Source organism: Cheilinus undulatus, linkage group 4 (genome assembly GCF_018320785.1).
Source record: "Cheilinus undulatus linkage group 4, ASM1832078v1, whole genome shotgun sequence".
Taxonomy (NCBI): Eukaryota; Metazoa; Chordata; class Actinopteri; order Labriformes; family Labridae; genus Cheilinus; species Cheilinus undulatus.
Window position 1 is genome coordinate 38,404,995 of NC_054868.1, and position 14,352 is coordinate 38,419,346.

At 38.2% G+C, this 14,352-nt stretch overlaps 1 protein-coding gene across 7 annotated transcripts in view; it reads right to left on the reverse strand.

Moving 5' to 3' along the window:
- inpp4b (inositol polyphosphate-4-phosphatase type II B) overlaps positions 1-14,352 on the reverse strand; it is a 257,684-nt gene that overhangs the window by 86,561 nt on the left and 156,771 nt on the right. For all 7 annotated transcript variants that reach the window (XM_041784758.1, XM_041784757.1, XM_041784759.1 and 4 more), the window contains one exon: positions 1,409-1,539. In XM_041784758.1, coding sequence (XP_041640692.1) covers positions 1,409-1,539 — 131 coding nt within the window. The remainder of the gene's footprint in view (positions 1-1,408; positions 1,540-14,352) is intronic.

Below are 14,352 nucleotides of genomic sequence, written 5' to 3' on the forward strand. Positions count from 1 at the left end.
CTCTGTCCTTTATCCATTTCTGCTCACTTGCAATGCATCACGACGGCGCCGCTTCCTGATCTGGAAAACTATGGGATGGGTCGAGGGTCACACAGAACGCGCATGCATTAATCGTGTGCCAAAATTAGTGGCATTAAAAGTAATCTGAGTTAACGCGATAACTTTGACAGCCCTGGTTTTAATAAATTGCACAAAATGAAGTTACTACTTGAGTAGTCTTTTAATAAGTTACTTTTTTACTCTTACTCAAGTACTTATTTTTATGAGTACTTTTACTTCTACTTGAGTAAGTATTATTGTTTAGTAACAGTACTTTGACTTGAGTACTGTAACTGTGTACTCTACCCACCACTGACCATACATAGCTATACAATAACTTGAGTTCAGTCAGAACCACTTTGTCAAGGAACAAACATGATTTGTGGTTATAAATAGAAGTCATTAATTTGCACTTTTTGCTGTTATTCATATGTGGCTGTTCTGGGATATTTCCATGGGCCTACATGGAAAGCATCAAAGTACACATTCCAGTCTTTTCTGTGCCTACAAGGAAAGCCTGAGACAGGAAGCGAAGCAGCAAAACGAGAGCAGAACAGACATCAATGAAAGCAGAATGACACTGATTAAGTCAGAGGCTGAATAAAGGAGACGCTGGGGTGGAGGAGGGTTGCAAAAAGTGGCTTACAGAGGGAGTAATATAATGTAGACAAGCAAGAGCAGATTAAAAAATGGCACCATGAGTGCAATTCGCCAATAGCATGCTTAGAAGCAAATCTACTTGCCATCAGCCAATGAGGACTTTCGTGAGATCAGCTGATCTCAAATATATGGCAGCCTTTAATTCCATGGCTTGCCTGAACTAACCCTATATACTTGATTAAACCAGGGCTGTCATTAATCACAGAGAGGCTAAGAGGCATAATTGGTGTTTTATTTATTTTTTTTAAACTAAAGTAATCGCATGCTTTATTGTACATTTAAGCAAAGTTTGTGAGGACAGCTCGATCTAGGCAGATTTACACATGTGCGATATTCCTTCCATTTCTTCATGACATATATAACTGAACTCTGGGAATGTTTGGTGCCTTGGAAATTATTTTTTTTGTATCATCCCCTGACCTATACTTTTCAATTACCTTTTCTTTGAGTTGCTTGGAGTGTTCTTTTGTCTAAATGGTGGAATGGTAGCAAGAAATACTAATTAACAAGTGGCCTTCCAGTGGCTGGACCTCTGTTGATTTAGGTCAGTCACTTTAAAGGGGGTGAATATTTATGCAATCTGAGTACTTTTTATTGGCATGGTACAGACACAGGGTAATGCACCATAAGCTGTTAGGAGATTTTTTAGTACAAACACTGGACAGATGCATGATTTGCCTTTTTATATTTTCAGCAGGTGTAGCCTTACCTGTAATTTTGTCCAGTTCAGCCAAAGTCTCCTGGTAGGAGCTGATGATTCCTCCATATCGGGTCATCACTTCTTTTCTTAAGTTGTCCCAGTGAGGCGATAGCTCCCCCAGCTCCCGCAGATCCTGCACCCTATAGAGAAACACAGACATGAGAACCTTTCTGCTCTCACTAAATACTAAAGAAGTCAGTAAGTACACAATCTTTGAATGCTTCAGTTTCTGTGTTTATTTCAAAGATGTCTGATATAAACAATCTTATTTAAGGGAGAAAAACAGTTGGTTATTCTTCTAATGATGGATTTAACTCCAAAACATGCCCATGCATCCAAAACTCATTTCAAATTTCTTCACTTTTCCTTTCGGGGTACAAAAAAAATCCAGTTGAAAACGCAGACTCACACTGAAGCGGACGCATATTCACACACAGTAACGTCCCAAAGCACCCTGTGTTGAGTCAGATAAACACATTTCTGAACCTCGGGCTAGTAGCTGGTGCTCACTTATCCATCCCGCTCTATCAAATTCTCCCCCTGCTCAGACCATTTTCTACCATTACATAGAAAATAAACCCAGCCACTCTTTGCTGGTGTAACTGGAGCGATTGTTTGTCACTTAAGCTGTTTCTGCAGCCTGGGGCCAAAAACATCTATTCTCCTTCTATTGGAGATAATAGTTGTCGTGCATGAGTGTGCATCTGTGTCTGTGTGGGAAGGGCAGTTTTATTCAAGAACAAAAGCCTCATTCATTGGCTCATCATCTGCATGTAAGAAGCAGCATCATATGGACGGCTATCATTGATGCTCCAGGAGCCACTGAAAGTAAATTGCTTATATTGCATAAAAAAGGCTGAAGAGGTTTATTACAGCATTCAGGATAATTAATACAAGGTCATAAGCATTGTTCTTGTAAAATAAGCCCAATTTTCAGTGATTATATATTCTAAATCCTTAAAGGAAGGGTTGCATGTTTCATGCTCATTGGTTGGATTCATCAGAGCCTCTCCTGACTATATCCTGATTTCCTCAAGGTATGGCAATTATTTTTAGATTACTTTGAAGTATTTTAACGCAGAGCAGAGCAAGACAGAAACGGTGCCAGAGAAAAAAAGGCAGAGCGAGTCAAGGTCACACATAGCATCAAACACATTATTTTAAATAAGTGGTTATTGCCAAGTTAAAGAAACATGTGTCTGATGCCATGTTCTCATCTGCTTTCAAATGGACTATTTCTTTGTTAGAAAGTTGTCCTAATAAAAAGCTGTGTACAGACAAGTCTGTTAATTACCACAGTTGGCAGAGTCATTGTAGCTGCAAAGATGTGCGGAAAATTTGAAATCTATTTGAAATCTTTCCAACACAGCATGCTTATAGCAACTTCTAACATGTAAATATAATGGGGGCTAGTTATTCTCTTGATGCATCATATATCAAACTGACTTATCCATAGCAGCTTGCAGACCTGAGACCATGGTCACAGCGAGGCTGCTGCTGTTAACAATGCAGTTAATATTGAAGAGCTCTACTACCATCCCCACATCCACCAGTGGCATTGACTCTTCCTCCCACAAGAGCAAGCAGCTTTACTTTAGTGCTCCTCACTGACTTTGCAAATATTTCAAATGTTTCTATAAGTTTTAAGTTTACCGCTTTTACCGAAGATTGCTAGTATTGAAAGTACATTAATTTAACAGTTCTATCATTTCCATTTATGCTTTTTAGTCACTACTAAATACATGACTATTAACTTTGTTTAACTGTCTGTACTGTTAACAACCGTGTTCTTGTGAAAGTGTACTACAACTACTACAACTACTTGATATATATATATAGGGGAGAAATTTTTCAAAAAACTGGCAATTTGCTGCTGAGTAGCACCCCCACAGCATGATGTTGCCACCACCATGCTTCACCGTGGTGAATGTGTGTTTGTGGTAATGTACAGTGTTTGGCATCAGCCAAACATAGCATTGGTCTGATGGCCACAAAGCACTATTTTGGTCTCATCAGACCAAACAACTTTCTTCCACTTGACCATGGAGTCTCCCACATGCCTTTTGGTAAACTAGACAAGATTTAATAAGAGTTTCTTCAACCGTGGCTTTCTCTTTGCCACTCTCCCATCAAGCTTTGACTGATGAAGAACCTGGACATCAGTTGTTGTATGCAGAGTCTCTACCATCTCAGCTGCTGAAGCTTGTAACTCCTTCAAAGTAGTCATAAGTGTCTTGGCAGCTTCTCTTAATAGTCTCCTTCTTGCATGGTCTCTCAGTTTGTGAGGACGGACATATTCCTTCCATTTCTTAATGATGGATTTAACTGAACTCTGGGGGATGTTCAGTGCATTGGATTATTTTGCATCCACCCCCTTACTTTTCAGTAAAATTTTCTCTGAGTTACTTGGAGTGTTCTTTTGCCTTTATGGTGTAATGGTAGCCAGGGATACTGATTAACTGGTGTCTGGGCCTTCCAGACACAGTATATGTTTATACTACAATCACTTGAGACACATTCACAGGTGATCCCCAGTTCACTAACTGTGAGACTACTAGCACCAGTTGGCTGGACCTTGACTTAGGTTCTTCACTTTAAAGGGGGTGAATACTTATGCAGTCACTTTTGACATTATTCTTATTATTCTTTCATTTAATTGACGTTACTTTGAAGAAATCTGTTTTACAAATTATATTGAGCATGATGGATTTATACAATCAGTGAAAGGAAATTTTTTATAAGCACTGTATGCATCACAGTCAAAATTATTGGAATTATCAACCAGGCTGTGGTGAGCACCAGAAAGGAAAATCCATTTGTCAACATGACAAGAGGGGAGGGACAAAAGTCTTAGGGAGAGATGCATTAAAACCAAAGCATGCTGCTCTAACTTCCATAGAAACAGTGTTTTTGTGTATCATAATTTTGGTGAAAGGAATCTTGGAACACACTCTCCAGTTCAGTATATTATTAGCTGTCTGCATATGCATTCCACATACAGCAGTAAAAAAAATCAAAGATGACATGTAGAAATACTTTTCCAGCCTAGCTTGAATGAATTGTAACTGACTGTAAAAAAAAAAAATGGTAGATGGCGTACAAGACACTTTCCTCATCTCTGCTGCTTGCTAGTTATAAACAAATATGCAGCTGATTCCAACTACAGGGCAGAGAGAAGCCACATACTGAGCAAGTCTGCCAATACGCTCTGCAGGTGGCTGACAGAAACTCATGCTCACATAATAGAAGAATAGACAGGAGAGAGTTAGTATAGCCCTGCTATGCATGAAGGACAGGAAGGTTATTAGCAGGAATACAGGTGTGCATGTGATTTAGGTTATTTCAATGAAGCATTATTTTTAGTTAAGGTGTATGAATAGTGCTGTAAACTAATCTTAATTATAAAGGGGTTTCAGTGGAGAACAATGATGAATATTTAATGTTTACTCAAAAGGTGTGTGAAAAAGTCCTGGAGACAAGATTAGCATCTTTGTAAATGAGAGAGGCTAAAAATGACTACTTCTGAAATGAAAACAAAGAAAAATCTAGCAGCGGTTCTTAGAAAAGAAAAACAAAGGACTCAGATAAGAAAGAAAAAAAAATCCTTGTTTTTCACTGATGTGTGCTAATTTAAGCCTGAGGCTGGGTAAAGTAATAATATCAGAGAGCAGGATGGAGGTAAATTTCCCTGCTAGTGAGGTATAAGTATCCACCTCACATTTTCTCTCAATCACCTGTATTGTTCCAGCGTACCCACTTTAGGTAAAGTGGCCCCCCTAATGGGATAAATAAGCCAAACAAGGTGCAATATTCTCTGATTTGATGGTTTAGATTGCAGGTTTCACATAGAACCTGATTGTTCTATTTCTCTTTGAGAAATTGCAACCATTCAGTCTGATTTATCTACCTCTACCTCTCCTCAGTCACTGTGTGAACCCAGTCTGATTACCTTTCCCTCACAGATCAGTGATTTAGTGTCTGGACAGCTGGAGTGGAGGTCTGGGTGGATGATCCCTGAGAAATAATTGATAATGGATTAAATAATAGAGGAACTTCTCTGCTTGCTTAATGACTGTGATAAGGCAGAGGGATGGCAGGCACAGAGATATAATATCACTTCATTAATCAGAGGGCTATTGTGTGCAAAGAGTAAATGTGTGATTGAAGAAGGGTGTGATAAAACTATACATAAGGTTTCAATGTGCTTATAAAAACTGAAGTCCAATGTTCTCATATTTAGAGGCTGACATGAACATCTTAACCTGTAAACATCTTAACCTTTCCAAAATCAAAACAAAATCTCTACAATGTCTGTGAAAATTCTGAAACATATTGTAAAAGTATCCCATAAGGGGTGCCAAAAATATCTTCAAATAGTCCATGTTTTGGGGGGGCACAGGTGGCCGAGTGGTTAAGGCGCGCCCCCATGTACGCGGACGGCCGGGGCTCAAATCCGGCCTGAGGCCTTTCACCGCAAGTTTCTCCCCCGCTCTCATCCCTGTTTCAGATTCCACCCACTATCCTCCTGTATCAAATAAAGGCACAAAAATAAACATAAAAAAGAAGTCCATATTTTGAACCATTTTGTCTCACCTGGACTTATTGTCTCAAAAAGCTTTTAAAACATCAATCCTGAGGTCCACTGTCAAGCTTTAAACATACACAAGCCTTGGCTTTAATAATATGTGTGCTGCAGTTATGTCACTTGATTTTTTAAGTTATAGGGCTAAAAAGACAAAAGAAAAAAAAAAAACTCAAAGATTTTTGTGTTTGACACAGTAAACATAATGACTGAAACTTTTTTGCACAAATTTGTTCTCCTGGGGACCAATAAGTGAAAACAAAAATATATATAATTTGTGACAGAAGGTCTTCAAAATATTTACAAATTAACACGAAAGTCCTTGCATGTTTGGAATTGGCTTCATTTGAGTCATTATTCATAGCAGTTCCTGTCAAAAAAAGCTTTTAATGTTGTTTTTATTCTTTATTTCATGCAGAAACATTCTGGTAAAATTGCAGCTATACTACACTTTTGCTGATCACCATCCTGGAGGTAGCCATTGCAACTGGCTTTCAGTACAACTAAACCCCGCCCATAGCTACCACCTCATTTCCTCAAATGATGCTGACTGGTTCAAATGTTGTGGTTGGAGCTTTTCAAGAAGGATTTGCCTGATGACAGAAGCTGGGTTTCCATTACAATTTTTCAAAAAATAAAAACCATATTTCTAAAATGTCGACTAAGTACAATTGCGCGTTGAATGTGTTTCCACAGAAGGGTGTTTTGGGCATGAGCCTCGCAATTCTTGTAAAATCTCATCTCGCAAGACTGCTGCAAGGAAGCTGGACGTTCAAAACCTGTTGTGTGTTGGTATGGTTATGATTACGTCTACACTAAAAATAAAAATTATACCAAAAACCTGGACTTTAAGTGATTAAATCACATCTAAATTTTCCATATATTTTTGTTACATAAGATCAAGGTAAAATATGACTTAAAAGTAATGCTTAAAACCTTGTTGAGAGAGCTTGAAATAATTAGGCAACTTGGGTCATATTTCATTGAATTAGAGTTACGCAAACTTGCTCATAAAGTTTAAATGTCAATTTGATTACTAAATGTAAACTTAAGTTGATCTTTTACATAAACTTTATTTATTAATTTAAAAACACATTATTAAAGTGTTATCTTCCCTGAGTGGGAGACAAACCCAGAACCTTCTTGTTGGGAGGAAACTGTACTAACCATTGCACCACTGTATAGCTTGTATGTCATTAGTCATCTGTAACAGTATTATTAGACTGTGCTGCTATCTAGCTTGGCCAGGACACTGCTGAAAAGAGATTTTTGATCTCAATTACTTTTTCTCCTGGTTAAAATAAGGTTGAATAAAGAAAAAAATAGTAAAGTAAAATAAATGTATTTGAATTTTTGGACCTGTTATTGACTGGCGCCTGACAACTTGGGCTGTGTACAGGGATCTCAGTGTAAAATAAACGTAATTCTGCTGACTTTTGTCTCATAATAATCTTAAGCAAGACTTCTACATGATTACTGAAACTTTGTTGTCCTTTTCAATCAAACACTGACTTCAAAACTTTATATATGAGCGGTTTCACTGCATTATCTCCATCAGCCCAGTCGTGACGTTACCTGTGCTATCACACCTGTGCACCGCCCCCTTTCAGAGAAAGTTAGAGTCAACCCACCTGATCACTAACCTACTAACACGCCAGATGGATGTGTTTCACACATCCATCTGGGAAACCTCTCATACACAGTTTTTGGGAGAGGGTAGAGGCTTTGAAAAAACTTTGAAGGTGATTGGATAAACTTTCTGTCTGTCACATCTTTGCGGGCCAATCAGAGCAACAAAACACGTGACGTAGCTGCTACCAAGGAGTAAACTCCAGAAACCTGCATAACACGAACCATGGCAACAGTAGACACATCAGTACAAAGAAAACAACTCACTGCTGTTCTTTGTCCTTTTTTTAATGAAGAAATGTCATCAAGTTTTAATAAAACTGGCGCTTTAGCAGCATCATCACTGATGTCTTCTGCCATATTTGCACTGGCCTCTTGCTGCTGCTTGCTTACGTCATGACTCTGCCGCACCCGAAAGTACTGCTCCTCAATGCTGATTGGTCCTGACACTTTCTAACCGGGCCCAAGCGGCTCAGACGGGAGCTTTGCAAGATGGATTTGCCAATGAGAAACATGGAAACGGGCGTATCCATCTGCTTTGCAAGGTTATCTGATCACATAGTTTACTTGAATTGCTTTAATTTAGTTGATGTAAAGAATATGTACCTCAGGTTTAGTTGTTATTGTTGAATAATATTCAATTTGATGTATTTAGTTACACTTTATCTAAAAATCTATGTTAACTTTACTCAGTTGTTTTTATTTCAGTTTATATGAAGCATATTTACATTTCATTTAGCTATAATGATTAATTAACATTTGATTTGATATAATTTACTTAAACTTTACCCCATAATAAAGCTTAACTATTACTAAGGCCTAGAGTCATTTTTTGAGTGTACTGTGGTTGCCTTGATAATTTTGAACAAAAGACGAAGTTAAGAGGCAAAGTCTGTATGGAAAAGCCACGTTTAAGGGTATAAGTACGATGTTAAGAAAAGTCTCACTCTTCTCTTCTGTCCTCACATACCGCGCCATGTTGTCTCAGAGTGAACTGGTACGTACACTGTACGTCACATCCTGTGACTTGTAAATATATAAAAAGACTTTCCATTGCACTTTTGGGATATATATTCCTATATCAAAATGTCTGAAAAACCTCCCCATTGGAACGTAAAAAACCTTAAGGCAATATTTGAGAGGATTTTTGACATTCAGGTGTTTCCATTACTAGTTTTTTATTGCGCTATTAAAACATTCAAAATGACTTTAACTTTCAAGTAATTCTTGAGTTGACTAACAAGGGACTCAAATGTAGCTGTTTTATGAGCTAATGGTACAAATCCCTTTTCAAAACTGAAACAATAGACTGAAATTCAGCAGCACAGTGTGGTTGAGTGACTAGATTTCCCAGATGCCATGCTAGCACCTTCATTTCACGGTGTACAGCTGTGTCAGTTCAGTGTGATCACAGAGGGCTTTTTGAGGGGTCATTAAAAACCGTGGGGGAGGATTACAAAGCGAATCCTCTTTTTTCATGACAACATGAGGCCTATTATGCAGAAATAATAATAACCAACATCTCCATCCAACAAATGAAACCTGATGCCTAACGTAGAGAACAATAATGATGTCAAAATGTCACCTGGGTAATCTCCACAAACAATCACAGCACTTGTTTATTATCAGGAGAAGAAGGGGGGACATGATTTTTTTTTATTAACGAGAAAGCAGACAGCTCTTAATGAATGGGGTTTAATCAACACCCACACACTGACACTTTACAACACACACATTAATTATCCTTAACACATGCACACAAACACCAGGAGTCACAGCGTCTTCACTGAAGACACAAAGAAAAATCAGCCACCTCTGTGTTCGATTAAAATATGACGGCTGACATCAAACGCCAACAAACACGAGGAAGAAGATAATCACAGAAGAAAAGCAAAGTAAGCCACCCACCAGCAGCCAACAGCTGCACGCCCAACTTTGCAGCACTGAGTGGATCATTAAAAACATGAAGCTAGCATCACTGTGTGACTGAGCGAATCAGCTAAATGTAGAGACAGTGTGGAGAAAGATGACATTCAAAGAGGATTATGGGAGAGGTGCCAGAGATATGCTGCACATGCCTGTTAATAAACAAACAGTGCACATACTAGTCATGGTTTGGAGCCGGCTGTGTGCTCACGGGCTGTATTATGCAGATAAGAATTTTAATAAATATTCTATAATTGTCTTCTAAATTTAGTTGTGATTTAAATGATCAGTTTGCAGAACAGATCATCTTTAATTTGAACAGGAAGGTTAAGAGGACATGTGGGAAAAACAGTCCAGCAATGTGACACAGTAAACTGACAGCACAGCTTGTCTAGCCAATCGATCAATAACATCTGCACCAGCTTTTTGTGTGTGGCAGAGGTTATGATCGTGTTTGCTTTTGCATGTGAATTTCTCCTTGAACTCACTCAGTGATTACAAATCAAGCTCTCCCCATACCGGCAAGTTCATCCAACCTCTGATTGCGTCTTTTCATGTCTTGTCCTCAAACTGAAGCAAACATGAAGAATCACTCCCAACCTGCAGGTGTGTGAATGTATATCTTTGTATGAGACGGGGTTGCCAGGGACAACATGGCAGGTGAATAATGATCTGCTTTGACAAACACTGGCCAGGCATGAGGGAGGGGGCGCTTTAATCTAATTACTGGTGCAACCTCATCACCTGCGTCTGACATTGTCTCCACCTGGTCTGATGTTCCACTGTATTAACTGGAATGGAGTTTAACTTATGTTCTAGATAGGGCTGTCAAGATTCATCACATTTATTGTGATTGACTGTGATTCACAATTAGTGCATTATTTTTTCTTTAATCCCGACTAATCCCATGCTTTACTGTCACTTTCAGCAGACTCTCTCTGCAGCCGCAGTGATGTAGAATAAGTCAACTACAGCTCCTTACTGTCTCATTTCAGTTTTAGAAACTCACAAACAGCTGAGTGGACAAGTCAAAAGTCATTTGCACATTGTGGTATCAAACCTTTACCGTTTTACTGTTCCCTTATTTCCTTATCAACCCATAACAAGTTCCTTTTTTCCATCTTGGAAAGCAGGTCTGTATTCAATATTGTTATTGATATCTTGTTTTTATTTCAGTCAATTTCAAACAGAAGGTCCACTACCCTTATGAAAGTACACTCTAAAAAGTGTATTTGTGTGTTTGTTTAAATAATAGAATATTTTGTGAGTTCTTCCTTTAACCAGGGGTGGAAAGTAACTAAATTTATTTATGCAAATTACTGTAGTAGGATAGTTTTGTGTGCATTTTGAAATCAGCACTTTTACTGATACTTAAATAAATATAACCAGAGTAACTGAACCGTTGATTGAGCACAATACTCTTGTACCTTTTCCACCTCTGTTAACTACACAGTAGCACCTTGGTTCCCAATGCCATAGACTTCCGGGGGTGGGGGGCCCTTCTGCTCTGTTGAAATGAGGTTCACTCAGGCCTGGTCCACACGGAAATTATTTCAGGATTATACGCAAAAGTTTTTTGTCGTATCGGCATTTCATGCACACAGAAACAGTGTTTTGGGTGACTGTAAATGATACTTTTTGAAAACGGGTCCAAGAGTGCACAAATCCATAAACGACTACCGTTTTGTCTCCATGGGGTGGGGGTGGGGGGGGGGGACCTCAATGGAAAAAATGTTGGGAACCTCTGCAGTAGCACCAAATCACATCCCAGAAATGATGAATGCCAGGGTTCTTTTGCTCATGTTCCTGGTGGACTGTTGCTTTTTTTTTTTTTTTTTTTTTTTTTTTTTTGCTGTGGGACACATTTTCACCATAGGTGAAGTTATCCACTGAGTAAGAGATGCCAACTGTGAGTTTAAGTGATCCGAGTGGATGCAAATTTGTGTATTCTTCATCAGTAGTTGACTCTCTGATTTGTTCTTGCCAGTTCAGATATTTGTGCAAAGTGTGGAGAAATATCCTCAATGTGTCCTTAAAATACTAAGTTTACAAGCAGGGACTGAACATGAGGCCCAACGACCTTGACCCTTAAACTATGACCTCTAAAATCAAATCAGTTTATCCTTGATCGAGAGTGGACAACTGTGTAAATTGTTAGTAAAATATGTTCCTGATCAGGAAATACTATACAGTATTTACAAGCAAAGGATAAACATGGGTCCAAATGAATTTGACTAAGTTTGAAGAAAATCCTTTAAATCGTTTTTGAGATATTGTGTGCTCAAGCAATGGATGAACATGAGGCCATATGACCTTGATCTTTCAACATGTGACCTTCAAATTCTCAAGGGTTCATTCTTGAGTCAGAAAGGACATTTGTGCAAAGTTGAAAGAAGTATGTAACTCAAAAACACCTCCAGCCTCAGCCATTGTCTGTGCAGACACAGAAATTATGAGTTCATTGATGAAACAGTACAAATTCTTCTCTCTATCATTTCTTTAATTCATATTTTTGGCCTCGCTACTTTCTTGTGGTTAATGGATTTATTTATTCAAAGTTTCTTAATTTCTTTCTCTCTCATCTTTATAATCAGCAACACGCCCAAAATCTCTGTTATAATCCTTTTAATGAATATGATTTGTATTTTGTGCTTTTCTATGCACATTTGGGAGAACTACACTTTTCATTCCTGTTCATAGGGCTTTAAACAGACATCAAAGAGATATCAGGAATATACACACAGCCCAACGAGGCTAACAACAGCACTCCTCTTATAAACATGAGTCTGTGTTGTATTTACAGTATATAAAAGTATTCACCCCCTTAGATATTAAACTGTTTCACTAATTTAATATATTGATCACAGTCAATAGAATCTGGCTTTTCTGACAATTTTTTTTATCTTTTGTTTGCAAAAAAAAAAAAAAAAATCTTTCATGTCAACATTAAAACAAATTAAAACAAATTTCTAAAAATTAATGTCAGTTAAACAAAAATATGTAATATAAAATAATTAACTGCATAAATATTCACTCACCCAAAGTCAGTATGTAGTAGATGCACCTTTGGCTGCAATCACAGCACTGAGTCTGTGTGGACAGGTCTCAGTCAAGCTTTCATATCTGGACACTGCAGTTTTACTCCATTCTTCTTTGCAAAACTGCTCAAGCTCTGTCTGGTTGCTCAGGATTGCGTGTGAACAGCCCTAATCAAGCCCAGCCACAAATTCTCTGTTGGATTTCATTTTACTTTGTTTAACCTTTGTTTAGCCAGGTTAGTCCCACTGAGGTCTGGGCTTTCAGTCAGCCATTCCAGAACATTTGTCTCGTCTTTGGGTCATCATCTGGAAAATAAATCTTCTCCTAAGCTGCAGTTCTCTTGCAGACTGAATAAGACTGCCCTTCAGGATTTTCCTAGATTTTGCAGCATTCATTTTATCTTCTGATTTCACAAGCCTTCCAGGGCCAGCTGCCAAGACACATCCCTGCAGCATGAAGAATCTTGTTCAAGCAACATTTTTGTCTGTAATTGATTATGGTGATATTTTTTACATGCATGCTACCTCTTCTGTGAGAATCTACAGTGTACTATGCTGCCTTGCAATTTGTCACTGGTCTGGGTTTTTGCACCCTTCAGTGCACCCTTGGTTTTCCTTGTACAACAGAAGGGTGGAACATTGGTATATCTTTCTTTTTAAGGCTATTTTACATGAATTACCTTCTTATCTTTGTTCTCTGCTGACTACAAATTCTGTTAGTAGCTGTAAATGTGAAACTCATGGTACTTCATCATGTATGGGACTTTTCTCAAACTCGCTTTGTCTTTGGTTGAAGAGCTTTAAATGTTTTTGCTCAGTCATCTTGGTCTGAGCTACAGAGTCATCTTAAACTTGATCGTTGTATTAGTTTAGGGGATTTTAAAGTTAGAATTAGCATTGGTCAAAGGTTTGACCAGTGATGGATTTAACTGAACTCCACAGGATGTTCAGTGCCTTGGATTTTTTTGTTTCCATCCCCTGACTTAAACTTTTCAATAACATTTTCTCTGAGTGTCTTGGAGTGTTCTTTTGTCTTCATGGTGTAATGGTAGCCAGGAATTCTAATCAACCTGTGACTGGACCTTCCAGACACGGGCGCCTATTTGCTACAATCACTTGAGAAACATTCACTGCACCCAGGTGATCCCAATTTCTCTTGTCATGAGACTACTGGCACCAGCTGACTGGACCTCTGTTGAATTGGGTCAGTCAGTTTAAAGACGGTGAATATTTATGCTATCAATTATTTTACCTTACATATTTTTTGTTAAATTGACATTATTTTGTAGAAATGTAGTTTTGACATTATAGAGGGTTTTTGAAATTTTTTGTCAACTAAATTCAGATTATATTGACCATGATTGATTTATAAGATCAATAAAAGGGTAAAACATCCAAGGGCATGAGAACTTTTATTGGCACTGTTTACCTAAATCTGTCAAAAAAGGAAAGAGATAAGGATAGAAATAAATCTGCATGAGTTAGGTTGTCTGCTTTGCTCATAAAACTAGTCAGCTCAGCCTGGAGAATGAATCCACTCTTTCATTTACAAGAATAAACCACAGGTGTTGCCAAATCTCCCAGTGCCAAAGTCTTACTGATTAAAACTTTCATTAAATTGTCTCATAGCTTTTAAAAGTTTTGTCTGATTCAGCACTAGTGGCAGGATGTTCCAGGAGCATTTTTTTCAAAAGCCTACTGAGAGGACAAGGAAAGGTGTGCATGTGTTTGAGAGAGACAATGTTTGCCGTTTTCTGGATCCGTAGGAGCCTCTTTTG